Source organism: the organism of the source record quoted next (genome assembly GCF_019968955.1).
Source record: "MAG: Porospora cf. gigantea A chromosome Unknown PgA_NODE_479_length_17042_cov_403.984, whole genome shotgun sequence".
Lineage (NCBI taxonomy): Eukaryota > Apicomplexa > Conoidasida > Eugregarinorida > Porosporidae > Porospora > Porospora cf. gigantea A.
In genome coordinates this window covers 1-17042 of record NW_027151719.1, presented here as the reverse complement: position 1 = coordinate 17042, position 17042 = coordinate 1, and the positions used below count along the sequence as shown (strand labels likewise).

The 17042-nt window shown below is 53.1% G+C and overlaps 11 protein-coding genes across 20 annotated transcripts; 6 read left to right on the top strand and 5 right to left on the bottom strand.

The window, feature by feature from the left end:
* Positions 1 to 98: 98 nt before the first annotated feature.
* Positions 99 to 872, top strand: KVP18_003794 (uncharacterized protein; the record flags this gene model as incomplete). Of its 2 annotated transcripts, none has more annotated exons than XM_067955812.1 (1): positions 99 to 872. In XM_067955812.1, one exon carries the CDS (start codon positions 99 to 101, stop codon positions 870 to 872), a length of 774 nt encoding a protein of 257 aa, XP_067808270.1. The 2 variants fall into 2 exon arrangements, with proteins under 2 accessions (XP_067808270.1, XP_067808271.1); XM_067955813.1 differs by having other exon boundaries at positions 108 to 872.
* Positions 873 to 965: 93 nt separating this feature from the next.
* Positions 966 to 2852, top strand: KVP18_003790 (uncharacterized protein; the record flags this gene model as incomplete). 4 transcript variants are annotated; one of them, XM_067955805.1, is made up of 4 exons in its annotated part: positions 966 to 1343; positions 1396 to 1551; positions 1580 to 2265; positions 2294 to 2852. In XM_067955805.1, 4 exons carry the CDS (start codon positions 966 to 968, stop codon positions 2850 to 2852), a joined length of 1779 nt encoding a protein of 592 aa, XP_067808263.1. The 4 variants fall into 4 exon arrangements, with proteins under 4 accessions (XP_067808263.1, XP_067808264.1, XP_067808266.1 ...); XM_067955806.1 differs by lacking the exons at positions 1580 to 2265; positions 2294 to 2852 and having other exon boundaries at positions 966 to 1454; XM_067955808.1 differs by lacking the exons at positions 966 to 1343; positions 1396 to 1551; positions 2294 to 2852 and having other exon boundaries at positions 1652 to 2269.
* A 118-nt stretch (positions 2853 to 2970) lies between these two features.
* Positions 2971 to 5482, bottom strand: KVP18_003788 (uncharacterized protein; the record flags this gene model as incomplete). 2 transcript variants are annotated; one of them, XM_067955802.1, is made up of 4 exons in its annotated part: positions 2971 to 3287; positions 3317 to 4520; positions 4547 to 4803; positions 5434 to 5482. In XM_067955802.1, 4 exons carry the CDS (start codon positions 5480 to 5482, stop codon positions 2971 to 2973), a joined length of 1827 nt encoding a protein of 608 aa, XP_067808260.1.
* A 1246-nt stretch (positions 5483 to 6728) lies between these two features.
* KVP18_003792 (uncharacterized protein) lies at positions 6729 to 7958 on the top strand (the record flags this gene model as incomplete). The annotated part of the gene is made up of 1 exon (XM_067955810.1): positions 6729 to 7958. The coding sequence occupies one exon, from the start codon at positions 6729 to 6731 to the stop codon at positions 7956 to 7958; it is 1230 nt and encodes a 409-aa protein (XP_067808268.1).
* A 10-nt stretch (positions 7959 to 7968) lies between these two features.
* KVP18_003793 (uncharacterized protein) lies at positions 7969 to 9972 on the bottom strand (the record flags this gene model as incomplete). Its single annotated transcript, XM_067955811.1, has 1 exon — positions 7969 to 9972. One exon carries the CDS (start codon positions 9970 to 9972, stop codon positions 7969 to 7971), a length of 2004 nt encoding a protein of 667 aa, XP_067808269.1.
* A 239-nt stretch (positions 9973 to 10211) lies between these two features.
* KVP18_003797 (uncharacterized protein) lies at positions 10212 to 12058 on the bottom strand (the record flags this gene model as incomplete). Of its 3 annotated transcripts, XM_067955818.1 has the most annotated exons (3): positions 10212 to 10569; positions 10598 to 11856; positions 11885 to 12058. In XM_067955818.1, the coding sequence occupies 3 exons, from the start codon at positions 12056 to 12058 to the stop codon at positions 10212 to 10214; spliced, it is 1791 nt and encodes a 596-aa protein (XP_067808276.1). The 3 variants fall into 3 exon arrangements, with proteins under 3 accessions (XP_067808276.1, XP_067808277.1, XP_067808275.1); XM_067955819.1 differs by lacking the exons at positions 10598 to 11856; positions 11885 to 12058 and having other exon boundaries at positions 10212 to 10532; XM_067955817.1 differs by lacking the exon at positions 11885 to 12058 and having other exon boundaries at positions 10534 to 11874.
* A 198-nt stretch (positions 12059 to 12256) lies between these two features.
* Positions 12257 to 12718, top strand: KVP18_003791 (uncharacterized protein; the record flags this gene model as incomplete). The annotated part of the gene is made up of 1 exon (XM_067955809.1): positions 12257 to 12718. The coding sequence occupies one exon, from the start codon at positions 12257 to 12259 to the stop codon at positions 12716 to 12718; it is 462 nt and encodes a 153-aa protein (XP_067808267.1).
* A 410-nt stretch (positions 12719 to 13128) lies between these two features.
* On the bottom strand, positions 13129 to 14193 carry KVP18_003789 (uncharacterized protein; the record flags this gene model as incomplete). The annotated part of the gene is made up of 1 exon (XM_067955804.1): positions 13129 to 14193. The coding sequence occupies one exon, from the start codon at positions 14191 to 14193 to the stop codon at positions 13129 to 13131; it is 1065 nt and encodes a 354-aa protein (XP_067808262.1).
* A 27-nt stretch (positions 14194 to 14220) lies between these two features.
* On the top strand, positions 14221 to 15372 carry KVP18_003795 (uncharacterized protein; the record flags this gene model as incomplete). 2 transcript variants are annotated; one of them, XM_067955814.1, is made up of 1 exon in its annotated part: positions 14221 to 15372. In XM_067955814.1, the coding sequence occupies one exon, from the start codon at positions 14221 to 14223 to the stop codon at positions 15370 to 15372; it is 1152 nt and encodes a 383-aa protein (XP_067808272.1). The 2 variants fall into 2 exon arrangements, with proteins under 2 accessions (XP_067808272.1, XP_067808273.1); XM_067955815.1 differs by having other exon boundaries at positions 14386 to 15372.
* Position 15373: 1 nt separating this feature from the next.
* On the bottom strand, positions 15374 to 15892 carry KVP18_003787 (uncharacterized protein; the record flags this gene model as incomplete). Of its 2 annotated transcripts, none has more annotated exons than XM_067955801.1 (1): positions 15374 to 15892. In XM_067955801.1, one exon carries the CDS (start codon positions 15890 to 15892, stop codon positions 15374 to 15376), a length of 519 nt encoding a protein of 172 aa, XP_067808259.1. The 2 variants fall into 2 exon arrangements, with proteins under 2 accessions (XP_067808259.1, XP_067808258.1); XM_067955800.1 differs by having other exon boundaries at positions 15374 to 15838.
* A 179-nt stretch (positions 15893 to 16071) lies between these two features.
* On the top strand, positions 16072 to 16635 carry KVP18_003796 (uncharacterized protein; the record flags this gene model as incomplete). Its single annotated transcript, XM_067955816.1, has 1 exon — positions 16072 to 16635. The coding sequence occupies one exon, from the start codon at positions 16072 to 16074 to the stop codon at positions 16633 to 16635; it is 564 nt and encodes a 187-aa protein (XP_067808274.1).
* Between the last annotated feature and the right edge of the window lie 407 nt (positions 16636 to 17042).

Below are 17042 nucleotides of genomic sequence, written 5' to 3'. Positions count from 1 at the left end.
GGAACCATACTTTTTATAATGAGCTGAGGATTTCCCCTGAGGAGCATCCTGTGTTGCTGACTGAGGCCCCTCTGAATCCCAAATCCAACAGGGAGAAGATGGTCCAAATGATGTTCGAGACTTTCGGATGTCCCGCCACCTACGTGCAGATCCAGGCTGTGCTGTCTCTGTATTCCTCCGGACGCACCACTGGAATTGTCATGGACAGTGGTGACGGCGTTTCGCATACCGTACCGATCTATGAGGGATTCGCAATACCTCACGCCGTGATGAGGATTGACGTGGCGGGACGTGACCTGACGGATTTCATGGTTACCTGCCTCCACCACCGCGGCCACGCGTTCAGCACTTCGGCTGAGAAGGAAATTGTTCGTGACATCAAGGAGAAGCTGTGCTACCTAGCATTGGATTATGAGAACGAAGTCCTCAAGGCGGACTCGACTGACGATATAGACAGAACATATCAGCTCCCCGATGGGAACGTGATCTCTATCGGCAAAGAACGCTTTGTATGCCCTGAGGCCTTATTCAGGCCGGCGTTTTTGGGGGTGGAAGCCAAGGGGTTGCACATATTAACGTTCAACTCGATTATGAAGTGCGACATGGACATTCGCCGAAGTCTCTACGGTAACATCGTACTCTCTGGTGGCACCACGATGTACGAGGGCATCGGGGAGAGGATGACCAAAGAAGTGTCCTCTCTCGCCCCCTCCTCCATGTCCGTAAGAATTGTGGCGCCTCCAGAGAGAAAGTTCTCCGTCTGGATCGGAGGCTCCATTGTCGCCTCCCTCTCCACATTTGCGTCCATGTGGATTACGCACAGCGAGTATCAAGAGGCCGGGCCAAGCGTTGTTCATAGAAAATGTGTGTAGTTTTGCAACTGTCAAAAGCACCAAGCTGTCGAGTAGGCATGAGCATCTCTTGCGGAGATTTCAATGCTTGCATCTCTTCAAAAGGAGTAATTCATGGACTCATTTCGTGTGTTGGTGGTGACGGACTCCCACCTCGGTTACCGAGAAAGCGACCCGCAGCGCAGAGATGACACTTTCGAGATGCTGGACTACATGCTGAGGATGGGGCGCCGGTTGGAGTGTGACCTTTGCGTGCATGCAGGTGACCTCTATGATCAGACGAAGCCCAGCAAAGCCACACTTTACAAAAGTATGGAGCTTCTAAAGCGCAACTGCTTAGGAGACGATGACATCAACTTCGAACTGGTTGAAGGACGAGAAACACTCCGACAGAAACGGCCAAACTTTGAATCGCTGGACGTCAATGTAGCCCTTCCTATCTTCGTGATCCATGGGAATCACGACGACCCAAGCGAGGAGCAGGATCTACAGGTAGCTCCGCTTGACCTTCTTGACGTGGGAAGTCGGTGTCGCATAGACGCAGTCAGCCCAATTGGTGAACTACCTGGGAAAAGTCGAGTCGGTGGAGAAGGTGGAGGTTGAGCCTTTGGTGTTGAGGAAAGGGTCTACCCAGCTGGCGCTCTACGGTCTGGGAAACGTTCGAGACGAGCGGCTGAACCGCGCCCTGCAGAGCGAAAACGTGAGATCCGTTCCGACTCGAGACGCAGGTATCATTTAAGGACTCTCCGGAGTCTTTCAAACTGCTCCTCTTTCACCAGAACCGGTGTAAAGGCGGTGTTATGGCCAAGTCCAGTATCCCAGAGACCATGCTCCCGTCGTTTATGGATCTGGTTATTTGGGGACACGAGCATGATTGCCAGGTCGAGCCGCGCCGTACTGAACATTTCAACGTAATCCAGCCTGGCGCCTCTGTCGTGACGTCACTTTCTAAAGGAGAGTCTGGTGACAAATACTTCTGTATCGTTGAGATTGTCGGCTCTGAATTTCGGAGTGTCCCAATACGGTTGCCCTCTCGGCCGTTTCTATTCGAGGATGTGTGTATATCCGAGACGCTGCCTGAAGATTCGTGGCACGACGAGAGCGCAATTCACGACTTCCTCGTAGCTCGTGTGCAGGCGCTGATGGAGGAGGCCGAGAGCCTGGTCGCCTCGCGTAACGTGCACTTACGTGAGGAGAAGCAGCAGCTGCGGGAGCTTTTTCGGATATCCAAGGATTGGGAGCCCCCAATTGTCGACGCCTGTGCACCGCTTATCCGATTGCGTGTTGACACAAGCACCACTGATGGCCAGGAGGAGTGCCCGACACTCGCAAGTCTGCGTTTCGGACAACAATTCGTGGGGAAAGTTGCAAACGCGGATGACATTCTCCTCTTCGTTCGCAGGAAGAAGGCTGCGTGAGACCGCCTATCCTTTGACACACAGTCCGAAAAAAGCCACAGACCTACCAACCCTGTCGCTGCAGTCCGTTATCGACCCAGAAGACACGAGAAACGAAATGACAAACTTAATATACTCAACCCTCGGCGACGGAAAGCTCTCTGTGTTGCCGGAGCACTTCCTTAATGAAGCCGTCCAAGACTTCGTTTACCAGGAGATGACCCATAGCATTGGGACGACCATCGAAACCGCAGTCAACCGGTTACGCAAAGAAATGCTAGAGGAGATCCAGACTACTGCCCTCGACGCAGAAAGCATCCGAAATCGAATATCGGCCTTGACAGAGCGCATCCGTGCCGATGCCGGCGTCACTACTGTGGTCGCCCGTGGTGCAGTCAAGGAGAAGCCGTCCACCGACGTGCTATGTCCCGATTCCAGCGAAGAGGAAGTCGTGCCCCTCCCTAAAGTTTCAGCTAAATCTCGGATGAGGTCGCCGAAGAAGAAGGCGACGCCTCCAGCTCGCCAGTTAAACGCGGATCTCGACTTTCTCGACGGGTTGGATTCACAGGAACAACCTCGAAAGAAAGTGATGCTAAGAAGATGACCTGTGACTCAGTGATGCACGCGGCCTAACCATAGGCCGCATGCTAACGTGATCCTAACTCATGGACTAACCATAGCTAACGTGATCCTTACCACACGTAAGTATAAAGTAGCAAAGTCTACAGAGAGTGCAATGCGTGGAAATCGTGAAGGACGCCCTCATAGAAGTCCTCGAACTCCAGCATCGGACCTGGCTGCTTCTGGAACCGACTCAGAGATCGGATGACAAAATGGTCGTTCCCGTCTATCTTCAATGTGTGGAGCCCTCCAGACAGACGATCAAAGACTTCACGGCACAGGCTACGAGTAGTCGCCCTATCCTCGTCCTCGTCAGCGCAATCCAGATGCGCAACTATATGCGGCACGAATGGCGAGATAAACTCAGAAAACGACACTTCGTATTCCAGCGGTGACACGAACTTCATCGACTCGAACGCTGGGTTGTGTCGCTGCCCTCGATCTTACGAGGAGTTCCATGAGTATCGTCCGTGAGCTCCGACTGGGGTTCCGCTGGTAGTCGTCTTTGATGATTGTTCACGGAGGCCACCAAGTTGAATGTTTCGAGCATCGTGTCAAAACATCTTTCCATCTGCTTCGAGGTGAGTTCAGGTACGAACTGCTTGGATGCCTCCATCCAGTTCGTCTGATTGATGATTCCATCGTGGTCGATGTCGAAACCGTTGAACAGCGAGATTATGTCCTCGTCAATCTCCTTTGTGGTTAAAAAGCAAGCGAAGAGACGCCTCAAAGCTCGGTCAGCCGCGTCCGCGTTCAGGAATGTTTTGATCGCGAAGGACACCAAGTTCGGTGAGCTCCTCGGACTAGCCTTTCTTAGGCTGTGGAAGGATGGAGACCCACTCATGCGGCCCTGCCCCATCAAACCCAGCCCAGAGGCTGACCCTGACAGTCTGCCAGGCACGCGAGCGGGCGCCGCAAGTCGAGGAAGAGAGATTACCCTTGGCATGGAGGGTCGAGCATTCAGAAACCATGGGTGCTTCAATGCGTCTTGGGCAGCCATTCTGTTGTCGGGATCCACCGTTAGCAGCCGTTTAATAAAATCTTTGCATTGAGGTGAGACCCGATTCCAACGTGGACCCGTCATGGCTGCGAATGCGCCGGTTCGTATCTTCTTCTCAAGCGCATCCCTCGTCGATCCGAAAAAAGGCGGCACTCCACATAGCATGCCGTACACGCACGTTCCCAACGCCCACATGTCCACTTTTATTCCATAACCCTCGCCGTTAAGCAACTCCGGTGCAATATGGGACAGGGACCCGCATTGGCGAGCCATCGAGCCATCAGTGGGTCTCCAGTAGCGCGCAAGCCCGAAATCGATGAGCTTGATTCGTGGACGCACGTCGGCAGTGTCGTCCTTTAAAGGCCGCTCTATTAAAAAGTTCTCGAGTTTAATGTCCCGATGCACGACATGATGCGAGTGCAGGTATGCCAGAGCGGAACACATCTGCAACGCAATCGACACTACGGTATCCTCCGAGATGCTTTTGCCGCCTGCATATGCAGTATGCACCCAGGAATGAAGCTCGCCTCCCAAGCACTTCTCCATCACCAGCACAAGCTTACGCCGCCCCTCATACACAGTTATTAACTTTGCCACGTTTGGGTGGTCAAGTCGGAGGTAGACTCCAGCCTCTTGGCGGAAGAGCTTGAGCTGTGTGAAGGCGATTCCGACCCCACGGATTCCTCGTTTCCATTGGCGACGGACTTCATGAGGAACTTGGTAGCAGCTTCGACCCCGGTTTTCTTGTTACGTGCGATACGCACCGGCCCGTTCATTCCCACCCCCAACACGGTATCCAAGAGTTCGTAGTCCTCATCGAAACGACGGTCAGTCTCCACTAAGAACTCGTGATCCGTGTCATCGTGAAAGAGGATGTTCACGTTCGGGACCTCGCTGTCGAGCCAGTAGGACGCCAGACTGTACACGACTCCCACTGCGTTTGAACGTCCAAAGTTACGTACTTCCGATTTATACGTGTTTTGACTCGCTTTTCGAAACTAGTTCTAATTTCGTTCCGTCATATAGGCTACGTAGAATGGTGCGAGCGTAATGTAGGTGGTTGACAGGCGGAGGACGAAGTCCCCCGCTAACTTAACTTCCTCAATCTAGCGTACGCTGAAAATCACCAGCAGTGGCTGGCGACTGATCATGGACGCTGGTTTTGTTGTGTGGTCTGTGATGGTTGGTTTCAAGGTCTCTGCCGCAACCGTGGATCCGTTCTGTCTCTCGCACTCCGTGTTCCAATAAAATTTCTTCTGGCTTCACCCTTCACGAGAAAAGTTCACCAATTTTCGTATTGCTGATATAAAAAAGCGAGTCAGTCTTGCTCAGACACGAATGCTGCTCTTTTCAACCCGCAACATCCTAACACTCCTTGGTCCGTGTGCAAGACGGGTGGTAAAATCGGGAAGCGTGTTCACATTAATCGGCAGGATTAATCGGCAGGGTGGTAGAGTTGAAGTTCAATACTACCGTCTCCCTTCGAGACATAAGAACATGATGACAGAACTAATGGTTAAAGCGTAAGCTCCCCATCAGAACATGTCGTACTTCTGAAACACACTTCTTCCATATACTGGTCCGTTTGTATGGTGTATCTGATAGAAGCACATAGTCTTGTACTTTTGTATTAAATGATCTGGAAGCAGCTTAGCGGCTCAATTTAGCAAGCATAATGTGGGTAGTTGACAGGCAGAGGACGAAGTCCCCTGCTAACTTAACTTCCTCAATTTAGCGTACGCTGAAAATCACCAGCAGTGGCTGGCGACTGATCATGGACGCCGGTTTTCGTTGTCCGTCTCTGATTGATTGTTTTAAGGACCCTGCCGCTACCGAAGTTCCGTTCTGTCTCACGCACTCTTCCGTTTGCATAGTGTGCCTAGAAGCTACATGGTCTTTTACTCTTGTATAAAGTGGTGTGAAAGCCGCCCATCGACGTAGTTTTTCGCAAGCATAGTCTAGGTGGTTGACAGGCGGAGGACGCAGTCCCCTGCTAACTTAACTTCCTCAATCTAGCGTACGCTGAAAATCACCAGCAGTGGCTGGCGACTGATCATAGACGCTCCTTCTCACGACATCCCTAGCGTTGAAGCAGTTCATGGTCACTGTGGCTGCCCATGTAGACAGCAACCACGTTGCTGGAAAGTCTGACAGCGGCTCGTATACGCTAAAGTCGTGTGCGGCATTAAAGCCACACGGCTTAATTTAGCGAGCGTAATGTAGGTGGTTGACAGGCGGAGGACGAAGTCCCCTGCTAACTTAACTTCCTCAATCTAGCGTACGCTGAAAATCACCAGCAGTGGCTGGCGACTGATCATGGACGCTCCTTCTCATGACGTCCCTAGCGCACGGTCACTGTGGCTGCCCATGTAGACAGCAACCACGTTGCTGGAAAGTCTGACAGCGGCTCGTATACGCTAAAGTCGTGTGCGGCATTAAAGCCACACGGCTTAATTTAGCGAGCGTAATGTAGGTGGTTGACAGGCGGAGGATGAAGTCCCCTGCTAACTTAACTTCCTCAATCTAGCGTACGCTGAAAATCACCAGCAGTGGCTGGCGACTGATCATGGACGCTCTTCGTAGTCCTTAAGCAGCTTAGCACACTCAACCAACTTTCACTCTGGAATGCCGTTCTGTCCTCCGAAATTGTGGATTTGCGCCATCGTATGAGACAATGTCGGCCTTTTTGGAGGAGTGAGCACGAAATGCCAATAAAACACATAATAATGACTTCCCAGACGGGAGCGGCTAATAAAGCTGGTTGACGTCGTCACCTCCGGCAGCCTGGCTGACGTGCAGCCTGAATTGGAGAAGATCACCGAGTGGGCGGAATTCTCCGATGGGGAAGGTCGATCAATCATGCACTTCGCCTGCATGAAGGCGAAGCTGGAGGTGGTCCGGCTTCTGCACAATACTAATTCCTCGTTGGTGCATGCGGTTGACAAGACTAACGCGGGGTCGCTGCACTTCGCAGCGCGTCGCGGAGATTGCAAGGCCGTCGTAGAGTTTTTGGTGTTGGCGGGCGCGGATGTGCGTGCGCTTGACGACGACTGCACTTCGTGGCTCCACGCTGTGGTAGAGAACGGGAATCTGGTCGAGGTTCTGAACGTGGTGAGCCCTGAGACGTTGGACCTGTCAATTGTGTCAAGGACCAAGGGAAGCCTTTTGCAGTGGGCCCTCGTGTGCAATGACGAGTCCGCCGTGAGGCTGTTGATGGCCAACAACGCGACCACTGCGTTTGCTGCCGCCTTACCTGCGCCGTTGATTATCTCTGTTGCCCAGCGAAATCACGTTCTCACCGACCTGCTGTTGGCCGCGATGTCCGTCGCAGACATTGAGGGACAGACGGATCCTGAAGGCTACAACGCCCTACACGTCGCAGCTGAAAACGAAGACTTGGATATGATACGTAAACTGCTTGCCGCCGCTCCTGGTCTCGCCCGGTACAGCGTCAAGGGGAAGCAACCAATAGACTACGTATCGAAAGACATTATGTCCACTGTTGCTGACGCGTGGAGGAAGGCTGGTGCGGACCGAATCACTGTGGAGAGCACCTCCCAATCACCGGTCTCGTCACCGCAACCGGAAACCGCAACTACGGATTCTCCACATGTTGATCTGGTGAACCGGTACATTGCGGAGTTCTCCCGAGAAGCCGCTTCGGAGGTCTTCATAGACCCCAACTGGGAGGAGAAGAAGCTCCGCGCAACTACGGAACTGCAAGCTGAGAGATTCAGCGAAGCGTATCAGATGTACAGGCAGCTGCTGGAAGATGTACCCAATAGCCAGTCCACGCAACCTCTACGTCAAACACTGTGCTCGAATCTCTGCCATGTGTCTGTAAAAATGCAGCGAAGCGAGGCGATTGACTGGGCCTGCCAAACCATTGCGTTAAACCCCTCCTGGTGGAAGGGACACTATCGACTAGCACAAGTCTACCGTCTGCTGGGCGATCACGACGAGTACTGCCAGGCGTTGTATCAGGCGACGCTCCGCGACACGGAAAGTGTAGTACTGCGTACGGAGTTAAAGAAGGCGATCGAAGCTGCTAAAGCAGCCAGAAATGCTGAAAGGTCGGATCTGAACTAAAATTCGTCGGTCACTTAAGAAGAAGATGGATGAGTGCCTTTCTCATAGACTCCTTGACCAAAACTTCGAGTTGCGTCTTTCCCACCCACGCTGGGACAGCGCCAAGCTTGTTCAGTACAGGGTCGTCCGTCTCACCGACCACCAGCAGGCAGCTAGCTTCACGAGTGAGATTCGGAAGATCCAGTTTATCAAGGGGGTAACGGTTCGTTTCATCGCCGTCACGGAGTAGTGTGATGAGGTCTGTCCTACTCATCCTCGCCACCCTCGAAGGCGATAGCTGTCCATGAAAAGTATTTGCGAAGAGCTTGGCGTGCATGGCTGCGATGCGTCTCGCGAGGGCAGGGTCTTTGGATCTGGCGCTGCTGAGCTCAAACAGACGAGATCCGGCGTAGATCAGCTTGAAGGGTTTGCGGCTGCGGAGCTGCAATAGCTCCACGACAGCATCAGTCACTAGCCAGTGCTTCTTATGCCCGTCACGACGGAAAACGAGATTGTCAAAAAGAGGACTTTGGAAAGGTCTTCCATTCTTTACATAACCTCCGATGGTATTTCGGAAGTGCTCTTCCCTCACACAAGGACAGCAAGTCGCAAGTAGGCAGAAGTCACACTGACCCAGGGCTACAGGTACGCGATGTTCCTCGATGGGGCAGGGACACAGTGCCCGTGTTCCAGGGCGAACGAGCATCCAGCCGCTGCCTGAGGTGGGAGCGGCTGAGGTGGGAGTGGCTGAGGTGGGAGTGGCTGATATGGGAGTCTCATCCGTAGTAGGGGCCGATGGCGTCGGCTCCGGCGAGGGAGATACATTTTCCAGCTCAGCAGCTGAAAGATCTTCGCCTTCCGCAGCCCTCAACTCAGTAACGACGTCTTCCAAGGATTTCGGGTTTAGCCATGCACAATCCTTCACCTTTCTCAGAACAGCCACGAAGAACCCTCCAGTGTTGTTGTCGTGTGGACAGTACCGCTGGCATCGCTCGAGCTGCTGCATCTGAACCTTGGGGGCAAACATCGTTGGTTTCACCTTTTTGAGAAGTTCAGGTGGCACGTCAGAGTATCTCTCGACCATCTCACCTCCCACTGGCACGGACCAGTTCATAAGTCCTGGCCTCGCTTTCAGCACCTGCTCCACAGCGACGACCTCCACAACGCCAGTCTTCAAGAAGGACGCGACAACTGCCTCATTCTCCAAAGGATTCAAAGAGCAAGTGGAATACACCAACGTCCCACCCACTTTAAGCAGCTCTAGACCCCTACGTAGAATGCTGCGCTGGAGGGAATGCAGAGACAGGCCACTGCGGACGCTCCAGGATTTCCAGATGATCTTGGATTTTCGGAGGGTTCCATCGCCGGAGCAAGGCACATCGCATAGGACGGAGTCGAATCTCACCGGCTCTGCGCCTCGCAGCAGCATAGGGAACCGCTGAGCTTCGTGGCACGAGACCACAAGAGCTGGCGAAGCTAGCTGTTCTACGTGGTGCACTAGCATGTGGGCGCGTGTTGAGTCACTATCGTTGCTCACGACGACTCCTGTGGGGTGAGTTCCCATCCGCTCCAGAATCTGGCTGGTCTTGGAGCCTGGAGCGGCACACATATCTAGGATCCAGCTGTCAGACTGCACATCTAGGTACTGTACAGGAATCATGGAGACCTCCTCCTGTCGAATTAAGGCTCCTGCTTCCCCATGATCCACAACAAATCTGTGGAGTGCCTTCAGTTCTGGTAGCTTGCGGAAGTCAGATCGACTGCACACGAACTTGTACGCCCCTGGCAACCACTCGAGAGGTAATAGCTTCGCACGAACCTCGGGCTGCTTCAGGCACTCCTCAATGAACTGTATGGCGGACTCATTGAAGAGGCTACTACCCAAGAGACGAAAGCATGTCGGGAGCGGTTCTCGAAGGACTCGTAGAAGTTCCTCGAACTCCGACTCGGCCACGATCTTCTGCGCCCTGTAGTACCTCTCGAATGCAACCGAATGCATCACGTCCGGCTTGTCCCGAATGTCCAAGCGATCCATCTGCTACAAAATGCTCATTATCCGAGCAGGTTGTCACGCTTTTTGATGATGTAGTTGGTGGGAACACAGGAGTTTTGATCAATAGTGTGAAAGGTAGCAAGGTAACTTACTGGAAACGAGCCATTTATATAATAATTAATATAAATAAATATAATTAATCAACAATCCCAGAACGTCATTTCAAAAGAGACCAATAAGGCGGGAGGACCAATTTCACACACATGAAGACACTGAAGACACTACCTCCGTCTGCGGCGTCTGTTCTGTCTTCGGTTGCGCCTCCATGAGTATCGATAGGGTCCGAGGCGGAAGTGCCGGTCGAAGCTGTCCAGCTTTTGGTTCATCCGGTTCAGCGAAGGTAAACGCGGCCGCAGTCCATTGTTCACTCTTGTACGCAACAACGTGCCCGTGATGTCCTGTCCAGGACTAAGCAGGGCTTTACCATGGCGGTCCTTGCCCAATGCTAGGTGGAGTACGTCCTCTTGGACCCGAAGGAGGACCTGCATGCGTTTGTATCGAAGTCCTTGGGCCATATAGGGGCGCTGCTTACGACGGTACATGTCAGACATGTTCCACAAGCGTCGTCGAACCCGATAGCTGTATGGAAAGCTTCAGAGTCACCCACATGTAGTGCTGAAGGAGATTTCGACCTCGAATTGCGTTGCGGCGCATCTGGTCTCTATACCAGAAAACATTATACCTGTAGTACCCCGTATAATGGGTTCGCCACCGACGCCGCGGAAACCTGTAGTACCTGACTCGGTACCACGTCAGCCACCTGTTGACGTACCGCATACTCGCAACCGAGTCGTGCTGGCGGCCACAAACATAATGCAGTCGCGTGAGCAGGCGAGTACTGTCCACCACGAATCGGAGGAAACGCCAAGGAAGCCAGCGGTTTTGCATGTTCCTCATGACGTAGTATATACGGTTGTAAATAGGGTACCAGCAGTATATGGCTCGCCGCATCCTCCAGGCATCCCAGGGCCTTATCCCCCACCGCCACCATCGGTAAGGCCAACACCAGCGGTTCATAGTGTGGTAAGCAGGCCAAATCTTCCGCCAGGTGTAATTGCTCCTGCGCCATAGATGTTTAAGGCCTCGGCGGTACCAGCGGACGTGCCGGTACATAACCCAGTTCGATGCCATCACACTCTTCACCGACGACAGCTTTTGGTTTGCCGCCTGTACTTCCTTCGTCAGGAAAGCCTGGAAGTCTTCAGGTAATCGCTCACAGAGGGATTTGGGCGGCGTGGTTGCCTTTGCTGGGTGTTTCGAAGGTTCGTCCGTGCTGGCCTCCTCCTGCATCAGTCTCAGCGAAGGCAGCTGACGGAAGGATGCCGACTCAGTGCCCTCTGCGCCTTCAGCCTCGACATGAAACTCGCGCGACTTATCATGCCACACAGCACTCAGCGCCGGAACGACAAGGTCCATACAGAGGCTTTTCGACGTGTCGTCCTGCATCGGACTGACTTCCAGTCGGCAGGCGCTGTCCTCAAATGCAGAGCCATCCAGACACTGCTCGATCGGCAAATGCAGGTGCTTGGACGCGGTTACTGAGCACATATTGAAGGCATGTGCCATATGAAGGCAGTCTGGCTGACCCTGGATATGCTCCCACTTGTCCTTCGGAGCCCCGCGGTACTTTCCATTCTCGCAGAAGATTTCTGGAGCGTGAATCATTTGCTTGGCGCTATCGTATCCCGCACAGTCAGCGAATTCCGCCTGCTTTGCAAGGCACGCATTCATAAGACTCTTGAACTGCTTCTTGGTCGAGCTGCACGTGCTGCCTGGTTGGTAGGGCTTATACTGAGCAAAGCATGTCAGTAAGGCTGCTTGCCTATGGCAGTCTTCTACGCGTTGATTACCCCTAAACGCATGGAACTGCATGCTGCTAGCCATCAACGCCCACCTGTCTGGCTATTTGAGATACGCTGGGCCCAATACCAATGAAGTCCTGCCTGCAGTGCGATAGAGAAAAGAAGTCTTTGGGGAGCTCCTTAGCACTGGCCACGACTCTTTCACAGACTTCTCTGATGGAGTTCGCACTGACAACCGCACTTGCGACGATGACAGACCATCGCATTCGAAATGTGTGACATGAAATGTGTCACACGGAATCACATAGAAGCTATGGGGCAATGCGAAGTACTGAAGAGGGAGGGGTTTCTGGGTTTATGACGTCCAATACCATTTGTATCTGCGGAGTGAATCTCATTACTAACACCATTAACCCGTTTTGTCCCCATTTAAATGAGGATTTATGCCCCCACTGTGACACACCATGACCTCCATTCAAGTGATTGGAAATGACTTCGAGCACATCATCCGAATGAACAACACCAACCTCGAGGGGAAGCAGAAGGTCTGGCACGCTCTCACCGCCATTCGTGGTGTGGGACGTCGATTCGCATGCTTGGCGTGCAGGAAGGCCGAAGTTGACCCCAGCAAGAGGGCTGGTGAGCTGAAAACCGATGAGATCGAGAAGCTGCAGATGATCATCACTCAGCCCGAGGGGTACAAGATCCCCACATGGATGTTCAACAGGAAGAAGGACCACAAGGATGGCACCACCAAACATACTACTGCCCAGCAGCTCGATGTTGTGCTTCGTGATGATCTGGAGCGTCTTAAGAAGATCAGGTGCAACCGAGGACTTCGCCACTACTGGGGTCTCAAGGTTCGCGGTCAGAGGACCAAGTCCAATGGTCGAGCGGTGACTGTCGGGGTTATCCGAAAGCGATGATGTGTTGTGTCAACGGTCAAGGGAGTCTCACCCCACATTAGACAGTAAATAGGGGTAAAATACATCAATGGGAGTGCGTCGGCGATCATTGTCATCCCGGCAGCGCCGCCTGCGTGTTCGAAGTCCCCGCAAACCCAAGTCAGAACCGTGCGAACTGACACGGCCTCTCTTGGTGCCGGAGTGCGACTGGAACTTCTTTCTTTCATGCTACACCCCGGAGCAGGCATCACGGAGGTCGAAGGCCTTCAGCGTGAAGCTGGACCACTATCGCAGTGTTTTGGCATCGTTTGGGAGACGTCCTCTCTCGCCAGCATTGCAGCCCTAGTGAGGCTTCTGATTACTGAATAATGGTATGTCCGCATAGACATTGATTGTGGACAATTTTTGGTTTAGATATTGCTCCAAGAACTCTATTGCCTATGTATAAAAGGATCCCGTCTCTCCACAATCTCCGGCAGCTCGTTCACTTGTTGCACCTCGACAGGTCGAATTATTTCTGAAGGGGCTCCAGGTACTTCCACATAGTAGGGGACGTCCACCACCTCATCGTAGTACTCGTGACGAATCACTTCGCGGTCTACAGGATAGGGCACTCGCTTTTCCACAATGTTCTTGACTAGCACCTCCTCGTAGACAGGCACGGGCCGCTCCACAAGGCTTTCCACCCGCACCGGCCGTTCCACCTCCCTCACAACTTCACGGTCGAGGTACACTATACGATCCACGTACCGAATCACCTCCTCAGGGACGAAAACAACCGGACCCGGAACAGGCACTTCCACGATCTTCTCAACTGCTATCTGGTTCGGCACTGATCTCTCGATCTCGCGGATCTCTTCTCGTTCAATGACTCGCTGAACGACCTTCTCAACTGGCACCTCCTCGTAGACAACAGGTCCTGGAACCTCAACGATCTTTTCGATCTGTCGTATCTGTACAACGGGCTTCTCGACTACTCTCTCACAGGGGACGTCGACTTCTTTGATTACGTCTATAATTTTTTCCACGTATTCGACCTGTGGAACTTCTACCACTTCCTCTTCCCACTGCACCTCAGGGACCTCGATGTAGGTGGGAACGTACACGTACTCGACCACCGGCACTTCCACGATCTTCTCAATGAATTCCACATGTGGCACCTCGATAATCTTCTCTACGGTGTTGGGAATCTCCACAATCCGCTCCACGTACTCTGTCCTAGGAACCTCGACTATTCTCTCCACCTCCACGATCTTCACCCGGTGCCTGGGCACTACCTTCTCCACAAGGGTTCGGCGGGGCACTAGGCGTCTGTGCCGCGTAATGGTGGGTTGCACCACTGTCCGTCGCTGAAGATCCACATTCCGAATAATCGGCACGATACGCACCGGTGGATCGGGCGCAGCACCTGCAACCAACCCTCCAGGAGATTCTGGCAGCAGCCGTACAGATGAGTCTACTCGAGTGCTCTCGTAGTCGGTTTCAATCTTAGTCATTGAAATGAATTCTGCCATTTAAGGCAGATGTCTCGAAAACGTGCTCGGCAATCAGCCGAAATCAGCAGTGACTCCGAATCTGCAGCGCTGGCGGAGGAGAGCGAGGAGAGCGACTTTTTCGTTAGTCCTGAAGAGAAAAAAGTGAAACTGGCGAAGGCATTGCTTTCAGATCTGGGATCGGTACCGGCCGCGATGCCTTGTAATCTGTCGCATGCTGATGTGTCATTCGGTGACCCCGTCTTTTTTCGGGGACACAAGAACACTGTGACTAGCGTTTGCACGGGGCCTGATGGGTCTATTTTTTCCGGCGGCAAGGACGGGGCGGTTCTGCAATGGGATCTGGAGCGTGAGAGCAAGGAAGTACTTTTGGAAAACTTGCATTCGGGCTCTGTCACCGCCGTGGCATATCATCCCAAGTCAAGAATACTGGTTACGTGCGGTGGCGATCTAGCTGTATCGATGTACCCACTGAATGACATGGACGGCGCAGTTCATTTGACAGGCCATCGGCAGCCACCACTGGCGCTGGTCGTGAACCCAGGAACGGACGATGTAGATTCGGTGTTTAGCACTGGGCCAGATTTCCAGCTCCGACAGTGGTCATGCACCCATCATGCTTGCTTGAAGACTCTCTTCGGACACACGAAGTCCGCCACTGCCTTGGCCATCCACACGAAAGATCGACCTGTGTCAGGCGGCGAAGACGCAACTCTTCGGCAGTGGAAAATGGAAACGGAGACACATCTGCTACACCACGTCAAAGGTCAACATTCGCTGGATGCTCTGGCCTGCCTATCGGCACAGTACACCGTGGCTGGAACGCAGGCAGGCAACCTGTTGCTTTTTTCGTCGCAATCCAAGAAACCTGTTTCCGTCATAGAGGCCGCCCACGGAGGCAGCTGGGTGCAAAGCTTGTGTGTGGTTCCAGGCACCGACCTTGTCCTTTCCGGAAGCAACGACGGGTATCTACGTGTGTGGCGTGCCGTAGAGTGCACTGAGGGACGCAAGAGAAGTCGATCACTACAAAAAGAAACCTCTATTCCAGTGGACGGTTTCATTAACGGCATCGTGGTGCAGAACAGAAACGTCGTGCTGGCGGTAGGGCGGGACAGTCGCATCGGAAGATGGGAAAGTAGCAAGTGCAAGAATGGTGTGGTCGTCATCCCGTATTCTGTATGAATCAAGCAAATCTATACTCCATGACCTCGGGCATCTCGCTTGGCAGCCCCCCCCGATCTTTCTTCTTTTTCCTTTGAAGGGCAATGACCAGTATACCCAGTACAAATAGAAGAGCGATGGCAATTAAGGCGTAGACCGCGTATTGCTTGAAATTAGAAGGTGCTTGGGGAGGTGGGGTGGGAAGTGATGGTTCAGTGGGCAGCTCCCACTCAACTTCCATTTCCTCCTCCTCCTCCTCCTCTTCCTCATCGGGTCGGTGACGATCCTGGTATTCACGAATGCGACGTAGGCGCAATTCGTCAGCGGCAGCTTCTCGACGTATTTGTTTTAGGTCTGAAAGCACGTCGGGAATACCCTCAGACTCGCGATCGGTCACGCTACGCCTCGACGAGATTGAGCCTTGAGATTCGGGGCGACTCTGCCCCGAGTATGCTTGGCTCGCTACCTCCTCGGGTAGGGACGCCATAGAGTTCGCGGACGAGGACTGCGATCGCGCGTTGGAGGAGGAGGCTGACAGCATAGGCGCGCTCGGAACGGAATCACTTCGACGAGTGGAACGCATGCTCCCAAAACGAGGGACGCTCTGCTGGCTACTCCTGGATCGAGCTGTCTTGCGGCTGGGTTCCGCGCCAGATACGAGCACGCTGAGCCACAAAAACCAGATGCTTTGCATGGTGCACCGAAATCTGTGTGCAATAGATGGTTAGCGCCGATTGGGCTGCCCATACAAGCCTTATCCGAGCAGTGCTCCTCGTAGAGGAAGCTAAACAGGAAGACCTCGCGACGCGCAGTGGCGACGGATGCAGCGATCTGGGAGCTGACATGCTGGGCTCTACATACTTCGCCGACTGTCTAGCCGATGAAGAGGACAATGCTGATCTGTTCTCGGAATCTAATGGAGGGCTTTTTTTTCCTGCGACAAGCAGCGTGCCGGAAATCCAACAGGAGACCTTCTACCTCGATGAGGTAGCTTTGGAGTTCAGCAGAACACGACTCAAAGACTATGAAACACCTGACAACAGTCCACTGCGCCTCCATGTCCGATCAGCGAAAGATGCAGAGGCGTCAGTAGAAGATGCAGTAGACCTGTTAGCTTTTGTCGAGGCCGAAGAGGCAAAGCTACCTACGCTTGCGGATGACTCGGAGACAACACCTTTAGTGTACAGCCATTCTGTTCCTGCACCTTCACAGTCGTCGTCGATGCCTCATATTGCCACGGCTGCATTCCTCTTTTGTGCCTTCATGGTCATAATCTCAACATGAATAGTCGCTAAACACAGCTTCACCGCCTGTTGCTGTTTCTGGGGTGACAACCACAACGAAAGAGAAGATCCCCACTCAAAAAAAACATTCCTCAGTTTGCGCTGATTCGGGGTTTCCTTATGCGTTTGAACATGTGAGTCCAATCGTAAACTTGTACACGGTTAGGAGTCAGTAGCGACTGCGCGTGACTGGCCACTCTGCGGTAAAACCGATGCTCTAGTGCGTCTCTCAGGTGTCGGATAGGTGAAATCTCCGAAAGTACGGATAAGTCCGACTCCAGCAACTGCTTCAGTATACCGGTGCTGTACCCAGAGACTATGACAACTCCCTTGGTGTCGGCGTTGGCGGTTAAGCCGCAGGCCCTCGCGTTCCAGTATATCAACAACGGCAACTTCCAGGGTCTTCCA